Source organism: Malus sylvestris, chromosome 15 (assembly GCF_916048215.2).
Source record: "Malus sylvestris chromosome 15, drMalSylv7.2, whole genome shotgun sequence".
NCBI classification, from domain to species: domain Eukaryota; kingdom Viridiplantae; phylum Streptophyta; class Magnoliopsida; order Rosales; family Rosaceae; genus Malus; species Malus sylvestris.
In genome coordinates, this window is record NC_062274.1 from 40142170 (window position 1) to 40168287 (window position 26118).

The 26118-nt window shown below is 36.5% G+C and overlaps 2 protein-coding genes and 1 pseudogene across 5 annotated transcripts; 1 reads left to right on the forward strand and 2 right to left on the reverse strand.

Moving 5' to 3' along the window:
* Positions 1-6868: 6868 nt before the first annotated feature.
* Positions 6869-7713, reverse strand: LOC126605467 (uncharacterized; annotated as a pseudogene).
* Positions 7714-11229: 3516 nt separating this feature from the next.
* On the forward strand, positions 11230-20409 carry LOC126602427 (protein CELLULOSE SYNTHASE INTERACTIVE 3-like). Of its 4 annotated transcripts, none has more exons than XM_050269288.1 (8): positions 11230-11395; positions 11690-11924; positions 12332-12428; positions 12675-15741; positions 15853-18397; positions 18538-18992; positions 19496-19612; positions 19929-20409. In XM_050269288.1, the coding sequence occupies exons 3-8, from the start codon at positions 12370-12372 to the stop codon at positions 20088-20090; spliced, it is 6405 nt and encodes a 2134-aa protein (XP_050125245.1). In that variant the 5' UTR covers positions 11230-11395; positions 11690-11924; positions 12332-12369; the 3' UTR covers positions 20091-20409. The 4 variants fall into 4 exon arrangements, with proteins under 4 accessions (XP_050125245.1, XP_050125246.1, XP_050125248.1 ...); XM_050269289.1 differs by lacking the exon at positions 11230-11395 and adding an exon at positions 11422-11571; XM_050269290.1 differs by lacking the exon at positions 11230-11395 and adding an exon at positions 11443-11535.
* LOC126602429 (replication factor C subunit 3-like) lies at positions 20364-25838 on the reverse strand. The gene is made up of 9 exons (XM_050269292.1): positions 25506-25838; positions 24862-25078; positions 22253-22341; positions 22006-22165; positions 21713-21794; positions 21299-21428; positions 21122-21185; positions 20972-21040; positions 20364-20671 (listed from the first exon to the last, which is right to left on the reverse strand). The coding sequence occupies exons 1-9, from the start codon at positions 25690-25692 to the stop codon at positions 20572-20574; spliced, it is 1098 nt and encodes a 365-aa protein (XP_050125249.1). The 5' UTR covers positions 25693-25838; the 3' UTR covers positions 20364-20571.
* Between the last annotated feature and the right edge of the window lie 280 nt (positions 25839-26118).

Genomic DNA, 26118 nt, shown 5'->3' on the forward strand with positions numbered 1-26118 from the left:
ACAAGCCGAGCCAACCAAGGCAACATAAGCCACGAGCCGAGCAGCCTCGTAGCGTGTGCTACTTCTAGTTGAGCGTCATTTCAGATTGAGCACTGCCTCATATCGAGCATCAGTTCAAGACAGCATCTAGTTACTTCGGCCCACACATGGACTGAATTTCAAGTCTCCAGTCAAAAGACTCTCTTGACTGAAGACTTGGGGGACTACTGTTTATACCATATTTAGGGCCTCGTATTTGGAGCTCGTATAAATACTCGATGGACTTAAATATAATTATGTGATAAAGGAATGGGCAAATATGTAATAAGTGAGCAGTCCTTATTCTATAAAAGGACCCCATCACCCTCCCAATTAGGGGAGGCCAACTCTTAGGCTTGAAACCCTCTCACATCCCCTCTTATATTACAGAGGCTCTCTCCCTCACCTCTCAGATAAATACATAATCAGTGTGAACGTAACCCAAACCTTGGGGTGAACCACGATACATCTTGTGTTATTTACTTTACTTGCAGATTCACGGTTGGATTTACGTTGTTCCAAGACCTCCGGTTTTGTGCATCAACAGAAAGTATTTAAGAAAATATGAAATTATGGTGTAAGGTAGAAAATAATGAGAATGTATTTATAGAAAAGTAAAATCTTTTTATTTTTTTCGGATTTTTTATTAATTTTTAACATTTTTATTAACTTAGTTTATTTATGCCGGTGGATTAAAAAAAAATTAAATCCAATCCTTCAAATTGTGCCACGTGGCACAATGATAATATATCTAATTTTTTTTCCTTTTTAAAAAATTTTTAAAGGTGAATAACGTGGACCATTAATCTGAAATTCAACGACTGATATTGTGTCACGTCATCTAGCCGTTTAGGGGAAGTTTGAAATTTTTTTTACCGTTGGAAATCCAACTGTCCATAAAAAGTATCCGTTGAAATCCAACGGACGAGAAGGTCTCACCTGCCCAAGGAAACAGTAACAATTCAGACACCATTCGCCGGAATGTCGACCGCCACCGATTTACAGCTACATCCAGGCTAGAGGTTCGATCGGACGGACGAGGAACTCGTGAACCACTATTTCTGCCGGAAATGAAGTCGCCGTTGACTTCTTTCCCGGTGATCGCCGCTATCGAACTCTACCATTACAAACCCTGGGATCACCCCGGTAAAATTTCCCCCAAATTTTCGTCAAAATCTAATTTCGAAATTAAAATTTGGGGTTGTACAGATTTCTTCATTTCTATGTATTTGTAAGCGATTTCTTGTAATTAAGTTGTTTTAATGATTAATTAATTTATAGATTTCTTACGATTCTTCCTTATTTCTTAATGTTTTAGGGATATCTTGTCTATTTAATTATGTTAATTTATTTGCGGTGCAGTTTTGACGCTAGACGGAGAGAAAGAGTGGTATTTCTTTACGCAAAGGAACCGGAGGTACAAGAACGGTTCGATGCCGAACAGGGCGGCCGGAAGTGGTTAGTGGTACGCGAGCGGATGCAAGAAGTTGATTGGGCATCCGAAATCGCTGGGGTCCAAAGGCCTTTGGTGTTCAAAATCGGAAAACGACCGGGAGGCGAAAAGACTAACTGGCTTATGGACGAGTACAGCCTCGCCGCCGGGAACCGCCCGACTGAGAAGAAGAAAGGCCAATGGGTACACTAACCTCTCTCTCTCTCTCTCTCTCTCTCTCTCTCTAAACAATTAGTCCATTGCAATTGCATGGCCGCGAGAGTTCAATTAGTCCATTGGAAAATTGATTTAAATTTTGCGACGGGCACGAAGGGTATTAGCATAATTGTCAGGAAATTAGTAAATTTCAGCACCCAAACCAACACGTACAATCCCTTCAAAGAGAAAGTTAAGTCAAATTCTACATGATTCAGTACTTCACCTGGGAGGGTAAGATCTAACGTTGGTTAAGATATAATTAAGTCAAGGATTAATCATTAAAGCAAGGGGATAAAAGATAATCCCACAATACAAAGAAGCCTAGAAGGGCAGCTTTCCACATAAACTTGCAATTGTCTAAATTGCTTTCCGGGAATCATATCATTCACCACTAGTCACAAAAAAAAGATGAATGAATGATGCTGCCCTTTTAGTGGTTTTAATGACCTTCACTTCCATCATTACTTCAACATATTTCTGGTTTTTAGTGGTATTAATCGACTCATCATTCCACTAATTGGGACTTTGCTCCCACTCAACATATAAAGATTCAACCACCGTAGAAAACCTTTTTCTTCTTCTTCTTAAAATTACATCGCTCATGAAATTACGACCCATTTAGTACTATGGTTTGGTGGTATTCACTTCACTTGTAAGTGAGAGGTCTTAGACTCGAATCTCGTACATGGCGAATTCGATAATAAATTAGGTTGTTTATTGTGTGGCTTAGCTTAACTCTCCCTTCTCTTAGTGTAAAATATATCATTGTACTAAAAAAAATTACGACCCTCATAAAATTATTCGACTTTTTTATATTTTTAGTTTAAAGTTTAACATAAATAAGCTTATTACTCTTTTTTTTTTAATACGTGCGGCATTTTATTTTAAATTAATTTTCTCATTTTCTCTCCCTACACTACACACTTTTGTTGTGTTTTGGCCTTGAACTGAATGAATCAAAAGAAAACCTACATACAAATGTGTAATAGAGATAAATAAGGTGTGTGAAAAACACTTTTCTTTCATCATATGATTAACTACTATAAAAATGCAAGATGAAAACACGAGAGCTTCAACAGTGTATCACTACCATCACATTTTATTCAAAACGAGAGTCATCTTCATCAATAATTTATCTCATTTAATCATTCAACCAAAAATCATACATTTACAAAATTGTTCGTGCACTGGCAGAACCACCTTAAAGGCTACCATGGGCTATAGCTCAGGTAGCTTTCGGTTAAAAATATATAACAGTTTACAAACCATCTCTTTTTCTTAAATCATTTTTCTCATCACTTCTTGTACATATATATTTCAAGTTTGAATTTTAACACCTATTTGTTTAGTAATGAAAAGTTATTGACTCAACTTGTGAAAATTTTCTTAAACTGGCCAATACTGTAAAAAATACATTATCAAGTTTCTTTGGTTATAAAGATTTAAATGTTTAAGCTAGCTCACCGGATGACAAATTATTAACTCGGCTCTTGTGTCCGTAGAGACCAAATAATTACATGAACGACAAATGGAACTTTTTATTCTTTTACCTTAACGACTGTTTGGTCACGATGTTTCAAGAGATAGCAAGATTTGGCTGTTGAATAAACAAATTGTTTTGGTGGAATTAACTAATAATTATATTATATATATTGGAAGATCTGTGGTCAGCTTCCTTCCAACAACAACGTGTAATACTTCGTTGTATCAGGTTAATTAACCTCCCCTAGTAATTAACCATTAATTATCATGCAAAGCATGTCTGTTATGTCTTGTATTCCAGACTGATCTACCAGTCCACTCATAAATTCCAATTAAGGTCGATGCAGAAAAGTAATTTTGCTTGGACAATCATCTATATGCGCGGGTAGGGCAATTTTCAGCTGTTGATACGGAGCCAACAATTAATTAATGCAACTGCTTGCGCATCAGCGATTGTCTCTAACGTGAATGTAATTCTATCGTTTTAAGTGGGAATAAAATAGCTTACAATAGTAACTCGATGAAAGTATCACAAAATATTGGTCATTTGTGGCAACATGAGAGTAAGACTACAATAGTAGTTCAACAACCAAACTTTTAAAGATTTCTTTTTTAACTAAAATAAATCTAATGGCAAATAATATCTATCTTATTGAAAAATTTAACATGTTATCAAATTGTTCATCTAAAGTATTGAAGAGGTACATTTTTATTTATTAAAGGAGACTTTGAATGCGGTCCCTAGCTATAAATATTCTTTGATTGAAACTTTGTTGGTTTTCAATTTTTGATCGAAGTCTCTGAAATTAATGTGATAATTTATTTCTATGTACGTTACTATATTTTTTAAATTAAAAATTAAAATTTTAGCTATTTATGTAAATGAGATTTTAAATAAAAAACCATAATTTGTGGGATTAAAAATATTAAAATATAAATATACTATTGTGTGTGTGTGTGTGTGTAAACATGAGTACATTCATCAAAATTAACCAAAAAATTATTGTACCAAAACATGGGTACATTCTTCAAAATCACAAAAAAAAAAGAAGATATTAGGCTTAAAAATGGATTAGAAAAAAAATTCTTTGATTAAACTTGACATGGATACATTTAAAAAAAAAAAAAAGAATGTACCCATATAAGTTTAAAAATGGATTTAAAAAAATTGAATAGATTACATATAAAAAAAAAGGGTACATTTTACATATAACAAATTGATATATTTAAGAATGAGTACATTTTAAGATTAAAAATTTGAAAAAATTACATGAATGGGTACATATAACTAGCATGGGTACATTTGGCAAAAAAAAAAAAGAAAGGGAACAAATAAATTTAAAAAAAAAGGGTACAAATACAAATAAAACTTTAAAAATATGGGCACAAAAAGAAATTAATATATGGGTACAAATTAAAACTGAAAAGAAAATTGGTATAAATTAAAAATGGGTACAAACTAAAACAAAAAATATATGATAAAAAATTTAGTCATAAATATAAATATACTAATTGTAACATTTTTAACATTAAATGAATATATTAAGAAATAAAAAATATTTTATTATTCAAATAATTAATGATGTTATTAATACCCAAGGACCCTGATAAAAAATTGAAAAGAAATAGGATTTTAATCAATGGAATAGCAAAAGGAAGGATGAGAACCTAATTTCTCCTTTATTAAATTATATAGAGCTCGTTTGAATGTGCTTTTAAAATGGCTAAAAGCGCTTTTAGAGAAAATGTTTTGGTGCTTCTTCCAGGAAGCACTTTAAGTGCTTTTCCAAAATTTACTTGCATTTTTACTAAGAATTGGTTCCAAAAACATTTTCACCAAAAACGCTTTCAGTCATTTTAAAAGCATATCCAAACAAGCACATAGTGTTGTTGTTGGAGATTGTAGCTCATGGGATGGTTGTTCAAGATTGTATTCTCCTTGGGTCACCTAATGCTTGACCAAATGGGTGATTAATATATCCACATTATTTTATATATTTTATTTATTTATTCTTAACGAATGTTGTATTTTCTAAATAGAATTTTATGAGCACCAAGTATTTTATTTACTGCATCATATTTATAATTATAATTATGTGTTAGCGTGTTTTTTTAAGATGAGACCAAGAAAAATTATAACTTACTATAATATAGAGTTTATTTCAATACACAATTGATTCTAAGTTGAGACCGAAATTTTTTATGATTTTAAAGAGGTTATTTCATTATAGAATATTATTTTAAAAGAGTTTTACTGTAATATATTATGTTACATCGCCAAGATTCATTCCCTATATATATATATATATAACTATTATTAATACTCTAAAAATCTCAATTCACACTCCTTATAAGTGTATTTTTCTTTCTAATTATTGAACGTTTGGAGTGCAAAACGAGAGTTTTGGAATGTCAATAATATTTCCCTATATATAACAATTACATATTTATAATATTAGATATTATTTTAGTAATTTTTATTAATCATATAGTAGATTCCGGACAATTTATTATATTTATCATTGATCTCCAGGATTAGATTTGATCTTGGTGTGCTTAATGAAGGTTTAGGGCACTTGGCTAACACTATGAAACACCAATTAATATGTTGTAAAGTGGAAAAGGAAACCCTTATTAATCAACACTAACCTTTACTTGGATTAGTAATAACTTCCATCACACACAAGAAAACTAGACAACTCACAAACCATCCATCAAAGTGTTTTTTTTTTATAAACAAACGATAATATCTCCACTAAGGAGGTGGAAGAATGGTACAATAGGCTTGCCATAATAATGTGTTTCAACTTTACTTTTAGTGAGAATCGAACCTAAAACTCTCACCAAGTGAAGAAGAATAGCACTAGACCGTGTGGATGCAAATTTCCGTCTTCTTCTTCTTGGACAAAATTGCACCTACAAAACAATTAACACTTAGGGTCAAGGCCAAGAGCCTCACGCACCCACAATGAATGGGGGAGTTTTGGCCGAAGAACCTCCGATGTCAAAGTTAGAATTTAGAGAGTTTTTGGAGTTTTACAAGAGTGTCGGAGCTCCCTTTTGGGAGAGAATGGTGAGCTATATATAAGGATATGGCCGGCCCTATTAGGAGAATAGGGACATGCCATTTAGGTATTTTTTGGGTGTAAATTGTGGTTAATTAGCAATTAATATATTGATTAGGAATATATATATTAATTGGCTAATTAACATAATAAAGGAATGTTTTTGGGAGGTTATGTAATTTATAGCTTAATTGATTAGCTAAAAGAGGGAAAAAGAGGTAAAAATATTTGGAATGAGATAGGTTTTGGGAATTATCTTGTAAAAGGGATTTGATGAGACGGATTTTGAATTGTTACATTTTTTGGGCATTTTTGACTTGGTTGAGAGATGATTGTACGCTGCTCGCGCGTAAGAATCCCGATATGCATCAAGGGTGTTTTTGTCCTCTTTTATCCAAAATCCACGTGTCGCTTTGTAATTATTTTTGGTTCCACAAACCGTAGTACTAAGTGACTCCATCAAAGTATTCTCAAACCCTTTACCACAACAAGTGATTCAGTGATAAGGACGCAGACTGCGGCTCCCCAATAAACCAAAAAAAAAAAAATTTATGATTTACCACAAATTGTTCCCTTTTTGAAAAGAAAAAGAAAAAAGTATTCTCAAACCCCTTACGTTTACCATTTTATCCTTGTCCCACGTAGGCAAGGAAGAAAATATCAATAATATCGGCGATATATCGCCGATATTATCGGTTTTTCCCCAAACCGATATTTTAAGTGGTATCCAAGGGGTTTTCGTCAAAATTTCGCGATAATATCGATAATATCGCGATATTATCAATATTATCGTGAAATTTCGGAACTGTGCAAGTCGGAGACGAACGCCGGAGCTTCTACAGCTCCGGCCGACTGTAAAACAACCCCCTAGACTCCAATCTAGGTATGAAAATGAAATAGAAGACGAGATGAACGTTTTTATAACGTCCGTTTTCCGTGAAACGGCCGGAGGTGTTCGGAAAGTTCGTCGACACCCACGGCCTCACCGGAGATGGGTGTGCCTATTCCCGAGTCAATTTCATCCCAAAAACCTTGCCAAAAGATGAGATAGAACTTCAATTTCACATCTAAGCTTCGATCTAGAACATAAAAAGAAAAACCCGAAGCTTACCTAACCGGAGAAATTGAAGGAACTCGCCGGAGGGTTCCTGTGTTCGCCGAGTTGCAGAGACGAGAAGGAGAGGGAGAAAGACGAGGGTTCCTGTGTTCGCCTGATCTAACGAATGATCAATCTGGAGTGGTACGACGACGAGGAGATAGAGGAGGGGGAAAAGGAAGAGGAAGGGGAAGGCGACGTCGTAAAGGCGGAGTCGTCGTCTTCGATTAGCTTCTCCGATTTGACGAAATCGATGACGATAGCGTCTAGGGCTTCCCAATTAATTGGCGTCGAGTCCATTTTTTGGAATTTTCTAGGAAAATTTTGGACTGTTTGGTTGGAAGGAAAATGACTAGAGAAAGAGAGAGAGGTGGAGGCTCGGAGGGGAAAATATTATGTGAAACGAAGGGAAGACACGAGGTCTTTCGTAAATTAGAGGGCAGAGAGGTGCGAGTAATGTTAGTGTCACCGTGTGGGTGATTTAGGTTTTTTACTGACTTGTACGTGGACGTCTTGAGGTGTGCAAAATATCTAATCTGATATGATTTGATCTGCGCACATTTGACGTATACGGATCTGGAAAATATATATAACAAAATGGTAATTTTCTTATTTTTTTTTTATATAAAGAATGAGTACATTATAAATAAGTTGTGATTACATATGTGTTTGTGATTACATATTCAGCCTGTAATATTTATATGGTCGTTAAGATGTCTGCAAGGCTTGCAAGCTAATATTTATTATCTAGGATAAATTTCTATATTTAAAAAAAAACACCAGGGGATTCGAACCCCTCCCATTTTACTCCTTCAACATAGTGAAAATTTTGAACCTCATAAGAATTCTATGTGGTACTAAGTCACTCATGTATCTTACCATACAATGTATAAAGTGTAAAATATTGTACTAATTCATTATATATAAATGATTATGGTGTGTTTAAACTTCTTTCATTAATTACTACATATTTTCTACACTCACAATGTTTGCCAACTCGCTATATAATCAACTTAAATCAGTTAAATCCATCATGCAATGCATTTCCTTCCAATTTTTTGTGATAAATTAATAGATAATTGACTAAATAAACATCCTGCAAAGTTTCAATAAAAATTTCCAAGTTTTTCTTACAATTTCCGTGGTTTCCATGTAATTTTTATCGATATCGATATTATCCCGATATTTCCATCGATATTTCCGTGTTTTCGGACTACCGATATTTTCTTCCTTGCACGTAGGGAACATTTTACCATACTGGTAACTCAAAACAAAATTTCACTAGACGACAACACCATGGTAACTGAAAACAAAAGTATCCCCATCAGAATTAAAAGAAAAAAAAATACAAACAAATTATTTACTTAGAAAAATCCAAGCTAGCACAAATTCCGAAGAGCAAACAATTGGCTTAACTTACCGGCTGAGCCCCTCACCCAATTGCTTTCTTTATGTTCTAACCAACCTTCCTATTACCAAAAGATCAAAACTTTAGTATGCACCCCTTTATAATATAAATTAATATGAGAGCTGCTAAACCCACCCCGTTGTCTTATTTCCCCACCTACGTTATATTTACACCCACTATAAAAAGTTAAAAAATTAAAATGTTATTTTCCCACCCACTATTATTCCTAAAATAACCCTATATATAATTAGAGATAAATTTCTCTAAAATTTAATGAAGCTACTCCCCATTAATTCAGAAAACAATAAACCCCAGTGATAAACCATAAACGAAATTGACCAAAAAGGAACAACCTCGGATACAGCAGCAGCAGCAATACATGTTCATTGCCTGTATACTTTTTTTAGTCACATTGTTGTCTGTTTTGTTTCTAATGGGATAAATTTTCACAATTCAGTACCAACTACGAAGAGCTTCGCTAACAGAGGATGATGCCCTTGCATTTCTAAAGGCTGATAATCTTGGTGATTACAGAACCTATTCAAGTTTCTGTGGAACACTTCGACGGGTTCGATATCAACTAACCAATTGGAAAATTTACTAAAAGGCAAAGATTCAGAGCAAGATTGTGACGCTGTTGGTGGAACCTCCTCAGCCCTCGCTAACAGGTTCGATATCAATTAACCAATTGCAAAATTTTCCCTAACCTAATTAAAACAATTCCAACAAATTCTAGGAATTCTCATAGGAAAACATGAAACAAATTGTACCCTATAACCTAATGCAAATTCAAATAAAAAGTCACAGAGCTATGCTTCAATTATTTATGTCGACGAATCAAGATGGTCCACATAAAATTATCTTTTACCTGTTCGACGGAAACATAGTCATCTACTTGTTCTATAGAAATGTTATCTTCTAAATTCATTCTTTTTGCTTTCTTTGAATGAAAGGGGATGAAAAGGATGAGTTAGGGTTTATGGGAGACAAATTTTCTAAACTTTTCTTTTTTATAAAAAAAAAATTAATGCGAAAAGGAGTAAGTAAGGTCCATATTAGTCATTTTACAAATGGATAAATTTGTAATTAAAAAATTCATAAAAAGGTGGGTGGGGAAATAAGACACCGGGGTGGGAATATCACCACTCATTAATATTCAAGTGCCACATAATTTTTTTTTTCTCAAATAAGTCCTCAAATTTAAAAAAGAACTGTTATTAGCACTTTATAATTCTTATTTTGCACTCTTTTGAAGTGTGTGTGTGTGTATATATATATATATATAATTTTTTTTTACAAGAGGACAAGTGGTGTCAAACCACGATTATTCACCAATTTGGGGCCCGGAGAGGCTATGGGGAATTTTACCCTGTCTGTAACAACATTTAAGTAGACTTACTAACTCGGGGTATCGAACTTGGACCTCCCACATTTATTTGTTTATTGGGAACCTCCCATATTTTTTTAAAGTATATTTTCTTTCTAAATATAAAAAATTTAAAGTGCGAAATGAAAATTTTAGATTACTAATAATAAATTCACATTAAAAAAATAGTAACATTTTGTAAATTTAGAGACTCACTGTCCCACTTCTTTTTATTATCATAATTAGTCTTTCTCAACTTTTTTTTTTCAAAGTTAAAATATTAAAAAAAGCTCACATGATGGAAAATAGTAAATAAATACTAAGATTTGTTGAATATGTTGGAGCAAAATTGTAACAAATTTTAGTTTTCAAATTGAAATTGGCATATGGTCCAACAAATTTGTATTTGTAGAAACTGTTGCTGATGATATAAAGGTTTGTTTACTTATTAGTAATGCGATGAAAAAAAGGAATAGGTTCCTTTCATGATTTTTCTTGTGTTTACTTGCATGTAATTGGATTACCTAAAACTCGTTATGAAAATAACCCAATTTCAAGAATTTGATTAGCTAGAGGGAGGTGTTTATCCAATTCCCTATCTTTACTTTTTCTCATTTTGAAGATATTTGGTTTGTTAATTCCCCATTACTAATAAGTAAACGAGGCATAAATTTTTAGCAGTTAAATATTCTCTGATTGCTAAATGTTAATGCATAAAGAAATTTATAATAAAATGTATTGCACATTGGCATAGTCTTATTGGGTATTGAATTCCACATATATTTCAAGAGACGACATATAAGTTTTAGGGAAAAGAAAAAGTCCACAAGTCAAAGTTAAACAAATTTTAAATTTCAGAAAATAAAATAATAATTTTTTAGTTTAATTAAAAAAATTTCAAAAAGTGTAGCTAAAAATAAAAAAAAACTAATAAAAAGGGTTTGAAAACTTTGAGTTTTAACGAAAATGACAAAATAAAGGGTAAAGTGTATAGTACTGGGATTGATTTTTTAATGTAAAAATATAATTTTTCGTTAAAATAAACAATACAAATAATTTTTCGTTAAAGTTCTTTAAAAATAATCTATCTACAAATCGAAAAAAAATTGGGTAAAAAGACACAGGACAAAGAAAAAAATAAAAAACCAAAAATGCACACACATGGAAAGGAAACGAAAAGACTAAAGACTCTCTCTCTTACTCTGTCCTCCCACCATTTCCACACTCACTTTCTCTCCATCGGCTTCTTCTTCTTTCTTCGCGTAGCTCCCGCGTCCAGGTCGTTCGAGGGCACTGAATCTATTTCTAGGTATTTTTGTTTGGGGAATCACAATTTTACGCATTTTTGTTTCGAACAATTTGTGTAAAATTTGATTTGCAAATGGACGATTTTATTGCCCTAGATTCTGTGATGCTGCTGTGATCTGATCTTGGAACTAGTCCTTAATTGTATTTAATTCTTGTGTTTCTGTAAATTTGCAATTAGTTACGTTGTTTGTACTGAATTTTAGTTAATCCAATTGGTAAATTTTGCTAACTGTGATTTGTGGGCATGAAGATCTGATCATTTGGTTCAATTTTGGATTGTTTTTTTGGTGTGCAGAGTGTTGGGTTCGATTTGGAGTGGGAAGTGAGTTTGCATTGTGTGGGGTTGCACTGTAGCATTGTGCCTTTTTGAACAGTGTTAGTGTGTTTGTAAAGTAAATGTGTTTGTGTTGAAGGAGGGCTGGTATTGGATGGTGAGGTGATGATGTGATGCTACTTAGGCAGAGAAACTGGGTTTTAGGATTGTCGGAAGGAGGGGAGTTCTTCGACATTTGCATTATTGGTGGACTGAGGTATTTTTCTTTGATCTCCATAAGTTGTATTTGTTTCGTATTTATCTGGTTTTTGAAAATTTTCATGTCGGGCAAAGTACCTTTTTTATAATTCGGTTGTGATCTTTAAGGGCCATGATGATTTTCTTTTTCGTGCTTTTCAATAGGGATAAAAATCAAAGAGAGGGAATAGAGATGAAAGGAAGGAGAGGAGAGGGAGCAAGAGAGCAAAAATATATATAGAATGAAACCAAAAACCTTATAGTTGTTTTTAATTTGTGTTAAAAGTCATTAGATGTATTTTCCTTATTAAACAAAAAAACCATTACCATAGTTTTGATGAAATATTGTGAAGTATTTGCAGCTTCAGGTCACCCAATTTTAAGGTTGTTTCATTTGATGAACAATTAAAATATTTTAATTTTCAGGTGGGCAAGGAGAAATATGAAAGTGGCATACGGTGCAAATGTCAAAGTCTCCCTCCCCTAAACTGCGACCCATATCTTCTTCTACTTCACAGTCTAGGTTAGACATGTTCTATTTGCTTGGTCTCTTTAACTGTGGTGACAAATTGGTCTTTGATAGTTCAGAAAATGAATGATGCACTGATAAATTTACTTGAGTGCTCCTTAAGTTTTTTATTTTTTTTATTTTTATCCCAGTCTTTATAAATAAGCTGGAGAAACAAAATCGATTCTTCTTAAACTCTTTAGTTGCACAATTGTTGATTATTCCTTTGCAATATATTCAAATGGTTCATATTTCACCCAGGGTTTTAAAGGAACCAGCAATGGATGATGAAGAAGGTACAATGGCAAGAGTTGCTCAATTTGTCGAGCAACTACATGCCAGCATGTCTACACCGAAAGAAAAAGAACTTATTACAGCTCGATTGCTTGGTATTTCCAAAGCAAGAAAGGATGCAAGAGCAATTATTGGTTCGCATTCCCAGGCAATGCCATTGTTCATAAGCATTCTCAGGAATGGCACCCCTGCGGCAAAAGTTAATGTGGCTGCAACTTTGAGTGTCCTGTGTAAAGATGAAGACTTGCGTCTTAAAGTACTTCTAGGCGGATGCATCCCCGCTTTACTCTCACTTTTGAAGTCTGAATCAATTGAGGCTAGGAAGGCAGCAGCAGAAGCTATATACGAAGTTTCCTCTGGTGGGCTTTCAGATGATCATGTAGGCATAAAAATATTTATTACAGAAGGTGTAGTACCAAACTTGTGGAATCAACTCAATCCAAAGAGCAAGCAGGACAAAGTGGTTGAAGGTTTTGTGACAGGGGCTTTGAGAAATCTTTGTGGTGACAAGGATGGTTACTGGAGAGCAACACTTGAGGCTGGTGGAGTAGATATCATTGTGGGTCTTCTGTCTTCTGACAATGCTGCTGCCCAGTCCAATGCTGCCTCCCTTTTGGCCCGTCTTATGTTGGCTTTCAGTGATAGCATCCCCAAAGTAATAGATTCTGGAGCTGTCAAAGCTTTGCTTTGGCTTGTGGGTCAGGAAAATGATGTTTCTGTTCGTGCTAGTGCTGCTGATGCTCTGGAAGCCCTTTCTTCAAAGTCAACTGGGGCTAAAAAGGCTATTGTGAATGCAGATGGTCTTCGAGTTCTAATTGGGGCTATAGTTGCTCCATCTAAAGAATGCATGCAAGGTGAGTGTGGGCAGGCTCTTCAAGACCATGCCACACGGGCTTTAGCAAATATTTGTGGCGGGATGTCTGCTTTAATTTTGTATCTTGGAGAACTTTCACAGTCACCTCGCCTAGCTGCCCCGGTTGCTGATATTATTGGAGCTCTTGCATACACACTGATGGTCTTTGAGCACAATTCTGGTGCGGATCAGGATTCTGTTAATGTAACAAAGATAGAGGATATTCTTGTAATGCTGCTAAAGCCTCGGGACAATAAGCTTGTTCAAGAGCGTGTCCTTGAGGCCATGGCTAGTCTATATGGCAACAACTATCTCTCCAGTTGGCTCAATCATGCACAGGCAAAGAAGGTGCTCATTGGACTTATAACAATGGCTGCTGTTGACGTGCAAGAGTATCTTATACCCTCTTTGACAAGCTTATGCTGTGATGGTGTTGGAATATGGGAGTCCATTGGCAAGAGAGAAGGAATTCAGTTACTTATTTCACTGTTGGGGTTATCCAGTGAGCAGCATCAAGAATATGCTGTTCAGTTGCTGGCCATCTTAACTGACCAAGTTGATGACAGCAAGTGGGCTATTACTGCTGCCGGTGGGATTCCTCCTCTGGTACAGTTATTAGAGACGGGTTCTCAGAAGGCGAAAGAGGATGCCGCTCATGTGTTGTGGAATTTGTGCTGTCACAGTGAAGATATCCGTGCATGTGTTGAAAGTGCAGGAGCCATCCCAGCATTTTTATGGCTTCTGAAAAGTGGTGGGTCAAGAGGACAAGAAGCATCAGCCAAGGCACTCACAAAGCTTGTCCGGACAGCTGATTCTGCCACCATTAATCAGTTGTTAGTTTTGCTCCTCGGTGACTCTCCAAGCTCAAAGGCCCACACTATCAGGGTATTGGGTCATGCACTCATAATGGCCTCACACAAGGATCTTGTGCATAAAGGTTCAGCAGCTAATAAAGGGCTGAGGTCTCTTGTCCAGGTTCTCAATTCATCAAATGAAGAAACTCAAGAGTATGCTGCTTCTGTCCTAGCTGATCTATTCAGCACAAGACAAGATATTTGTGATACTCTTGCTACTGATGAGATCGTGCATCCTTGCATGAAGCTATTGACCAGCAACACACAAGGTGTTGCAACACAATCAGCTCGAGCATTGGGTGCTCTGTCCCGTCCTATGAAGACCAAACCAAGAAGCAAGATGTCTTATATTGCAGAAGGTGATGTCAAGCCCCTTATCAGACTTGCTAAAACTTCTTCCATTGATGCTGTTGAAACTGCAGTTGCCGCACTTGCCAATCTTCTCTCTGATCCCCAGATTGCTGCAGAAGCCCTGGCAGAAGATGTTGTTTCAGCTTTGATAAGAGTACTGGGTGATGGAACTTCAGAAGGTAAGAAGAATGCATCCCGTGCGCTTCATCAATTGCTGAAGCATTTTCCAATAGGTGATTTGCTCACAGGAAATGCTCAGTGTCGTTTTGCTATGCTTGCTATTGTTGATTCCTTAAATGCATTGGATATGGATGGGACTGATGCTGCGGATGCTTTAGAAGTAGTTTCCCTTTTGGCTAGAACAAAACAGGGCGTGAACTTCACTTACCCTCCATGGTCTGCCCTTGCTGAAGTTCCATCAAGCTTAGAACCTCTTGTTCGCTGCCTGGCTGAAGGGCCTCCCCCGCTTCAGGATAAGGCAATAGAAATTTTATCTAGGCTTTGCGGTGAGCAGCCAGTTGTGCTTGGTGATCTATTGATTGAAAGATCAAGCTCTCTTGGTTCACTAGCTAACAGGGTAATGAACTCATCTAGTCTAGAAATCAGAGTTGGAGGAGCTGCATTACTTATTTGTGCAGCAAAAGAGCACAAACAGAAGGCACTCGAAGTACTTGATGTGTCAGGATATTTGGAACCATTAACGTATGCTTTAGTGGACATGGTGAAGCGAAAGTCTAGCTGCTCCTTTCCAGAAATTGAAGTCAGAACTCCTAGAGGTTTTATTGAAAGAACTGCATTCCATGAAGGTGATGAGTTTGATGTCCCTGATCCAGCCATTGTTTTGGGGGGTACTGTTGCCTTGTGGTTGCTATGCATAATTGGTTCCTTTCATGCCAAGAGCAAACTCACCATTATGGAAGCTGGTGGTCTTGAGGTTCTATCTGAAAAGCTCGCAGGTTACACTTCCAATCCACAGGTATTAACTAATTAGCTTCATAGTTGTAGTTCCATGTTTAGATACTTTTTGGTACAGATATTTGAAATATAAATTTTTGTAGCTTACTAGATTGGTCATCTTTATGAACAGGCAGAATATGAGGATACAGAAGGTATATGGATTAGTGCCCTGGTCCTGGCTATTCTGTTTGAAGATGCAAATGTTGTTCTGTCACCTGTAACAATGCGCATCATTCCTTCACTTGCTCTTCTTTTGAAATCGGATGAGATGATTGATAGGTTCTTTGCTGCCCAGTCAATGGCCAGTCTTGTTTCTAATGGTAGTAAAGGAATAATTCTTGCCCTTGCAAATTCGGGTGCTGTTGTTGGATTGATAACTCTTATTGGTTATGTAGAGTCCGACGTGCCTAACCTTGTTACTTTATCAGAAGAGTTTTCTCTGGTGCGAAATCCTGATCAAGTTGTTTTGGAGTGCCTTTTTGATTTTGAAGACATAAGAGTTGGATCAACAGCACGTAAATCCATACCTCTCTTGGTGGATCTCTTGAGACCAATGCCAGAACGGCCCGGTGCCCCTCCAATTGCTGTTAAACTCTTGACTCGTATCGCCAATGGAAGCGATACAAATAAGTTAATTGTGGGTGAAGCTGGAGCTCTGGATGCTCTGACAAAGTACCTGTCTCTGAGTCCACAAGACTCCACCGAAGCCACAATAACTGAATTATTCAGAATTTTATTTAGCAATCCTGATCTCATTCGATATGAAGCATCAGCTAGTTCGTTGAATCAACTCATAGCTGTTCTGCGACTGGGTTCAAGAAATGCAAGATATAGTGCTGCCAGAGCTCTTCATGAACTATTTGGTGCTGAGAACATTAGAGATTCTGATTTAGCCAGGCACTCAATTCAGCCATTGGTTGACATGCTTAATGCTGCATCAGAGAGTGAACAAGAGGCTGCCCTCATTGCATTAATAAAGTTGACTTCAGGAAATTCTTCTAAAGCAGCTTTGTTGACTGATGTGGGGGGAAACCCAATGGAGAGTTTGTACAAAATACTGTCTTCTGCTTCATCCTTGGAATTAAAGAGAACTGCTGCACAACTCTGTTGTACTTTGTTTGTTAATACTGAAGTCAGAGGAAATCCAATTGCCTCAGAATGCATAGAGCCCCTTATATCACTGATGCATGCTGATGCTACTACAGCTGTAGAAGCTGGAGTTTGTGCTTTTGAAAAATTGTTGGATGATGAACACCGGGTGGAGCTTGCAATGGCCTATAATGTTGTGGATCTCCTTGTTGGATTAGTTTCTGGAACAAGCATGCAGCTCATTGAGGCCAGTGTCTGTTCTCTCATAAAGTTAGGGAAAGACCGGACCCCATGCAAATTGGATATGGTAAATGCTGGAATCATTGATAAATGTCTTGAACTACTACCTGTTGCACCCAGTTCATTATGCTCTTCCATAGCTGAATTGTTCCGCATTTTAACAAATAGTAATGCAATTGCTAGAAGTTTGGCTGCTGCACAAATTGTAGAACCTCTTTTTATAGTTTTACAACGTCCAGATTTCAATTTATGGGGACAGCACAGTGCATTACAAGCACTAGTAAATATTTTGGAGAAGCCACAGAGCCTTGCAACGTTAAAGCTTACACCTAGCCAAGTGATCGAGCCTCTTATTTCATTTCTGGAATCCCCATCTCAAGCCATTCAGCAGCTTGGCACAGAATTGCTATCTCATCTTCTTGCACAAGAACATTTTCAGCTAGATATTACAACAAAAAATGCAGTTGTTCCACTCGTTCAGCTTGCTGGAATTGGAATATTAAACTTACAGCAGACAGCGGTAAAGGCATTGGAAATAATCTCCACAAGCTGGCCAAAGGCAGTTGCCGATGCTGGTGGTATATTTGAGCTTGGAAAGGTTATTATTCAAGATGACCCTCAGCCACCTCATGCCCTGTGGGAATCAGCTGCTTTAGTTCTCTCAAATGTTCTGCACTTCAATGCTGAATACTATTTTAAGGTTCCTGTGGTGGTTCTTGTTAAAATGTTGCATTCAACAGTGGACAGCACCATCACGGTGGCCCTCAATGCGTTGCTTGTTCATGAAAGGAGTGATAATTTAAGTGCTGAACAGATGACTGATGGTGGTGCTATAGAAGCCTTGTTGGACCTTTTACGGTCTCATCAATGCGAAGAAGCATCTGGAAGATTACTTGAAGCTCTATTTAACAATGTCAGGATACGACAAATGAAGGTCTCTAAGTATGCAATAGCACCACTATCACAGTATCTGTTGGATCCACAAACCAAATCAGAGTCTGGAAAACTTCTTGCTGCTCTTGCTCTTGGAGACCTTTCCCAACATGAAGGGCTTGCAAGAGCCAGAGATTCCATTTCTGCATGTCGTGCATTGGTAAGCTTGCTTGAAGAACAGCCAACAGAAGAGATGAAAATGGTGTCAATTTGTGCATTGCAAAACTTCGTCATGAACAGCCGAACGAATAGGCGAGCTGTCGCAGAAGCAGGGGGCATACTGATTATTCAAGAACTACTACTGTCTCCCAATGCAGAAACTGCTGGGCAGGCAGCATTGCTTATCAAATTTTTGTTTTCTAATCACACACTCCAAGAGTATGTATCAAATGAACTTGTCAGATCTTTGACAGGTAATTCACGTTTGCATCATTATTTGGTTTCGAATGCTGATTTTTCCCCTATAAACTAAAAGACTGACATATGATATTCATCAACTTCCCTTTATTTCTTTCTTCTGTTGACTTTTTGGATCCCATGCCGTGTCTTGCAGCTGCATTGGAGAGAGAGTTGTGGTCCTCAGCAACTATTAATGAAGAGGTCTTGAGAGCCTTACATATGATATTCATCAACTTCCCAAAGCTCCATATTTCTGAAGCAGCCACTCTCTGCATTCCCAATTTGATCGGGGCTCTTAAATCTGGTAGCGACACGGCTCAGGATGTTGTTTTGGACACCCTTTCCCTGTTGAGACATTCTTGGTCAACCATGCCAATAGATATTGCAAAGTCTCAGGCTGTGATTGCTGCTGAAGCCATTCCCATCCTACAAATGCTCATGAGAACCTGTCCTCCAAGTTTCCATGAGAGAGCAGACAGCCTGTTGCATTGCTTACCAGGTTGTTTGACGGTTACAATTAAGCGGGGCAACAACCTTAAACAGGCCATGGGAGGCACAAATGCTTTTTGTCGATTGACAATAGGCAATGGCCCTCCTCGACAAACCAAGGTAATGGTTCCATAGACTAGTTATGTACAACATGAAAAAAAAGAAACTGTCTATTGCATAACCTACATGTTTGGATTCAATCATTTTTCTTCTTTTCATTCTTTTCCTCCATTTACGAGGTACGGTTGAAGCCTCTTTAGAGCACCTGACAAATCTTAGGGGTACCCTTAATCCCATAAACACTGGATATTGGATATTATACTATTGCTACTGCGACGACTTTGCAGCATCTAAAATCTGCAATAGAATTTTGATAACATAGCAATGCCTGCAGGTTCCCTACAGTATATTGGTTTTGTGAAAATTTACCGATTATTATTTTTATTTGAACGAAAATTTTATTTTATTGGTCTATTTATAAATAGAAAGAGTGAGCATAGTGCATTTGACTACAACTCTACTGTTTCAAATTAAGTTTCATGTTGTGCATATAATTTGTGATGTTTTATTATCCTCTCTATGCTTACAGCTTTATGTTATACACAATGTTGTTTTGACACTAGGTAGTGAGCCACAGTACCTCTCCTGAGTGGAAAGAAGGCTTTACGTGGGCATTTGATGTGCCTCCAAAGGGACAGAAACTCCACATCATTTGCAAAAGCAAAAATACCTTCGGAAAGGTAATTACTTTTCTTTTTAGATTTGCAAATCGCAAGCAGGATGAGTTAATCATTCTATTTTGTTATTTAATTTTTAATTATCATGAATTGTTTGTGTTCGACCGATGAGAAAGAAGTTAAATGCTCTTGTTTCCTGTAAGGCTTTTGATTGTTGACCTATAGTTTTAATAGGGTGGGTTTAAATCTCACCAATCAATAGTGAACGGGCGATAACTCTGGTTTAAATCTTACACATGATTAGTAAACTTTCCTGCCATTTTGCTTTTCATTTCGTGATAGTGGTTGGTGAGCCTTGTGTTTTTCTTTTGTTTCTCAGACAACTCTGGGAAGAGTGACGATCCAAATTGACAAAGTCGTTAGTGAAGGAGTATACAGTGGATTGTTTAGTCTAAATCATGACAGCAACAAAGATGGGTCTTCCCGTACACTAGAAATCGAGATTATCTGGTCAAACAGAATGGCTGATGAAGAAACATGAACGAGTACTGAGGTCTGGTGCGGCGCAGTCTCCTCATAAGGCCGGGAATGCCGGATTGATTATCCAAAAGGGGGAAAGGAGGCTGGCTTGCTTGTAATTAATTAGTTTTTGTGTTTTGAAGGTCCAGTTTTGTAGTTTGAAATATTTAAGCTGCTTCAGGTTATTGTAAATTAAATATGATATAGCTTGCGGATTTGATAGAGTGGAAATGCATTCCCACGTTTTAAGGGAAGCTAGAAGTTGAATAGAAGTTTGTACAGGTCAGCCTGCAGGTGCTTGCAACTCAAAGATTTTAATAAGATTGGAGTTCGAATTTCAATGGTTTCCCAGGATTCTGCTCAAGTTTCAAAACTAGACACCAGGTTATATAACATCCTGACATCCGCCTGACGTTTGCATTAACGGAGTAATGGACCAAATGCCGGCATCTCGTAAGTACATTGGCAACATGAAGCAAAACCCGCAGATTAGACGAGCACAACTACTTGGCAGCAGCAACAAGTGCCGATCGAGCTTTTGTGAAAGTGGCTATCAGTGATCCGAGTTGCAACTTATCGTTGCACCCAAAGGTCAACCTGTACCTGCAAACGTATAAACACTGATTAGTGTAAATTCAGCTTATAGCCAGTTCCAGTTTTAAGTTTTAACAGTCAATTTGCAAATTGAACAAAATTACAATCTTCGGTATCATATATTGGCAAATAATTTCCACAAAACGCATTATTTCCTTCTCCACTTTTCTGAACAAAACCAATGCACCCTATTGTTTATTATGTTGTGACCAAGTACGGCCAGTACCATGTTGCAATGAACTTGGCCGCCTAATTTGTAGAGTCCATAACGAATAAGCAAATGAAAACAGTGCAAGACCAAATACTTACTCTATGTCAGCTAAATCATTAATCAACTGAACGCGAACACCTGCTGGCATCTTAATCTTAAAAATGAACCTGTTCAAAGAAAGCAATGTAGGTGAGAGACGAAGCAAACAAAATGACATGAGAAAATGTAGAAAAATGTGTAACACTTACATGGTCACTTCTCTTACAATATCTATCAAAGCCAATCCTTTTCTTGCATTCATATCAGATATTGCTGCAATACATCAAGTGTGCAAAGTAAATACTAAATAACTCTTCCCAGTGACATACTGTTCCTTCCTTGAGAATAGAATCATGAGTACATAAATAAATAAGACGGTTGAATACTTTTGAAACTCCCAGCAAATGATTCGTTCAAAAGCCAGTAAGACATTTGCTCAATATCTTTGGGCAATGGATTTCCTGTGCATAGATATACTGCTTCTTCAGTTATCTGCTGTGAAGCCATATGAGTTGACTGCATACATTGAAATAGGAATGACGTCAAGATCTATTCGTGAATTTAAAAAAAAAAAAAAATAAATCAAATCCATGGGACAGGTAATTTGAGTTTCTGCTAAAATATATATTTTACTTCTAGAGTCCTAATATTGGAGACCATTTACAATGCTCATCTGAAGGCATCAAGTAAAAAAGGGTTATTTCTCTATCCCGCCATTTTATGAATCAATACATTCAGATTTTAAACAGCAAAAGAGAAAGGGGAAAAGACAAATGTAACATCTGAGTAGAGATTATAACCTGCAAAATGTTCAAAGCCTTTCTCATGTCACCATTGCTAAGCCCTACAACTGCCGCTAAACCACTCGCAGGCACATCAAGCCTAGTCCAATCAATAAATGTCAACTTATCAATATATTTCTGACTGAAGCCAGACATCAAAAGCTACGACCATAATGTTTACTAGTGAACCACAGTTCTATAAGTTTATTCGCCTTGACTACCCAATGACATGTTTAGAATATTTCATTGTTCTTGAAGCATTTCAAACCAATATACAGGGAAAAAAATGCAGGTAAGAGAACAGTGCTTACCCTTCAGCTTCTATAACATGTTTAAGTCTCTCTGAGACATGAAACTCCTCAAGTGGAGCAAATCGAAAACGAGTACATCTGGATTGTAATGCTGGAATAATCTTGTTGACATGATTGCAGATTAGTGAGAACCTAGTGCTCTTTGTGTATTTCTCAATCACTGCACCAAAACAAAAGTACAGAAGAGAAAAGTATCAGTGAAATAACTTCGAACTGAGAAAACCTACTGCATTAAAACAATTTATACCTCTTCGCAAAGCAAATTGAGCATCCTTTGTCATAGCATCTGCCTCATCAAGCAAGACCATTTTGACAGATGACTTTGCACTCTCACCCCTAAACAGACATAGTCAGACTATAAGTTTTGATTACAAAGCTAATTGTTATACATGCTAACACACAGAAATTGGAATCAAATAAGATCACGATGCATAGCCATCTTTGGGGGTCTGAAGTCTTATAAGGGAGATATATTCATTAGAGCTGGAAAACAACCAGCAGGCCAAACCCAGATTTTTAAGTCCGGACACGAGATCTGACTATTAAGTATGAATCATAGTTCTAATAGTAATCTATTTCATATATTACGTTCTCCAGATACTAGAATGAATTTCCGACGAAGTAAAACCATCTCTATCAAGATGACAGATCCATTCTCTGTACTATCCATAGGATCATTTATACCAAGTCACACACTCATTAAAATGGCCGTGATCTGTCATTACGTGCGACTATCTCCATTATAGAAATAAAAAAAAGGAAAAGAAGGAACAAATTCGTTAATAAATACTAGAAACAAAGCGTAGGCTTTCTACATATGTATCGTTCAAAACAACGATTTTTATCAGCTGTAGCAAAGAAATAAACTTCATAAAAGTCGAAATATGAAGAAATAGGTATGCCTAGATACTTTATTCTATGGATAAAGGATCTAATTGATAGAAGAAGCTCCGTAAAGATCAATTTGCGAGGTTTTGGTCCGATACAATAAGAACTGCTTGCTTATGTCATGATATGAGATAAAAGTTAGGAATCCACTTATGTAATAGAGTTGATACCCTAAGGTATTGAGCAACGATGTAGCCTCAGATCCCAAAGATAGTAAGTCTTTTCCTTCTTATGAGGTCTTTTTCAAAGATTCTATATCAATTTATATATGAAACCGAGATAGTTACCTTTCAAAAAATTAGAATGATAGTGAAACATAGAAAAGCATAACACGAGTTATTTGGCATATTTTGATTCATATATATCCACTCATGTGGTACTCATGATATAAAATATCGATGATATCAGAAATATCGATAGTCCAAAAACACGGAAATTTCGATGGAAATATCGGGATATTATCGATATCGATAAAAATTGAATAAAAACCACAGAAATTGTAAGAAAAACTTGGAAATTTTTATTGAAACTTTGCAGGATGTTTATTTAGTCAATTATCTATTAGTTTATCACAAAAAATTAGAAGGAAATGCATTGCATGATAGATATAACTGATTTAAGTTGATTATATAGCGAGCTGGCAAACATTGTGAGTGTAGCAAATATGTAGTAATTAATGAAAGAAGTTTAAACACACCATAATCATTTATATATAATGAATTAATACAATATTTTACACTTTATACATTGCATGGTAAGATACATGAGTGACTTCGCAAGGCCTAAAATATCGATGATATCGGAAATATCGGAAGTCCAAAAAAATATCGGTAGTCCAAAAACACGGAAATTTCGATGGAAATATCGGGATATTATGGATATTTTAGACCATGGTGGTACTTCATTATATGATATATATATATATATATATATATATATATATATATAAGAATTATACGATATATATAAGATCCATCTGTATAGATATCATCATCTACATCTAGAAAGCCGTATGCTTTGGAAGAACCTTGTACAGTTTGGGAAGGGGTTTTGATTGATCAAAAAGAAGAATCTACTTCAACCGATATGCCCCTAGGCACGGCCATACATAACATAGAAATCACACTTGGAAAGGGTGAACAATTAGCTAGAGCAGCATGTGCTGCAGTGAAACTGATTGCAAAAGAGGGGAGATCGGCCACATTAAAATTTGGAAGAAGCTTGTACAGTTTGGGAAGGGGTTTTGATTGATCAAAAAGAAGAATCTACTTCAACCGATATGCCCTTAGGCACGGCCATACATAACATAGAAATCACACTTGGAAAGGGTGGACAATTAGCTAGAGCAGCAGGTGCTGTAGCGAAACTGATTTCAAAAGAGGGGAAATCAGCCCCATTAAAATTACCTTCTGGGGATGTCCGTTTGAAATCCAAAAAACTGCTCAGCAACAGTCAGACAAGTGGGAAATGTTGGGGTGAACCAGAAAAGTTTGGGTAAAGCCAGATCTAAATGTTGGCTGGAGAATTAGGCCAAAAATTAGGACACATTCTTGGTAAAATAAAACTTCCATCGAGGAGAAGCAAATGAAAGGCTTTCATAAAAAATCTCGTAGAATCGAGAATGAAGTTTTCATTTTGTACATGCCAGATCATGAATTAGTAACTGCATCCAATCTCAAAAAAATCCCAATTCTTTCGAACTTTCTCTTTTTGGAATGGAATTTTTACGGAATCCCCATGAATAAGATCAAACCTTATTCCATGGTATTTACTTGAGATTCCTCTTTCTTATTCTTAAACAAGTCCCCGAGAGGGCTTAGTTGATCCACGATTTATGTTTCATCTTTCGTTTCCTTTTCGTTTGTTTCGAGAAATATATCGATCAATTCCGATTCTTTCTTTTTCTATTGATTCTTTTCTGATCGAGATAGGCATTAACAAAATGATGATCACAAATTGAAGTCTTACCCAAACGAGAAACTCTGTGTGCTAGCAAAATCTTGAATCTGTTGTCGCACAACATCGATCCCCCTGTCATCGGATGCATTCAACTCCAAAATCATATTGTGGTACTGTGCTCCATACAGCTTGCGTGCCACAGCAAGTATCGTTGAAGTTTTGCCAGTTCCAGGAGGACCATACAATAGGAGGTGTGGCAATCGGTTCTCAGTAGTAAGCCTATCAACTATTCACCCCACCAAAAAAAACATATGAGTGAATGAATAACTTAACAATTAAAAATGAATGATAACTACATATAGCACTAAGATTATCGAATATGACAGACTCCCATAATTGGTGCAGCTCATGCCGAAAACCGAAACATTAGGAAAATCAAGCCGAAACCCTAGGCTCTCTTTACATTCATGGCAAGCAGGGGAAAATTAAAAAGGAAAGCGAGCTGCTTTTCTCTAATTTCTCCATCTCTGAAATATATTTATGCATACGAATGTATACACACAAATCAACATTTTTTATTCCCAGATTTTCTCGCCAACCAAACACTACAGTAACTAATTATAGTAGAGAGAAACCGAAAAAGCAAAATCAACATAAACCCTAAAAAGTTCCAACACTTGATACCAACAATCATGGGAAGTAGAATTGCTTACTGGTGTCGACAATGTCGCGGTGAGCAGCGACGTCCGCGAGGGAATGAGGGCGGTACTTCTCGACCCACGGCGTGGCTTTGCAGGGGGAAGGGGCAGCGACGGCGACGTTTTTGCCTTTGTTGTTGCTGGGTTTTAGAGATGAATTGTCATCTTCGTCGATGTCCATGAGAGTGATTGGCTCGGCCATGGTTGAGCGTGGAGTCACTGGTTAGCTGCTCTCCTCTCGCAGTCACTGTGAAGAGAATCGAGGGTTTCAGTGATCTCAGCAATGGCGCCAACTTGAATTTTTTTTCATATGGTGGGCGGGATTTACCCTTTCTAGTTTCTACACTTTTTATATTTTTGTTTATTATTTATAAAAATTGTTATAAGGGAGGAGGTTAAATAGCGAAAATGGTTTTGAGATTTGCATAACTCATCATTTTGATTCATGAGATTGTCTACCATTTATCATTTTGGTTATTCTGTTAAAAACTCGTTAAGTGTCTCAGGGCTCTTGGCCGGAAGTTTGGGTAATTTTCAAAGCTTCGTAACTCAATCGTTTCTTAACCAAATTCGACCCATAATATATCAAAATGAAGATAGGAAAGTGTAGAATAAGATTATATTTATT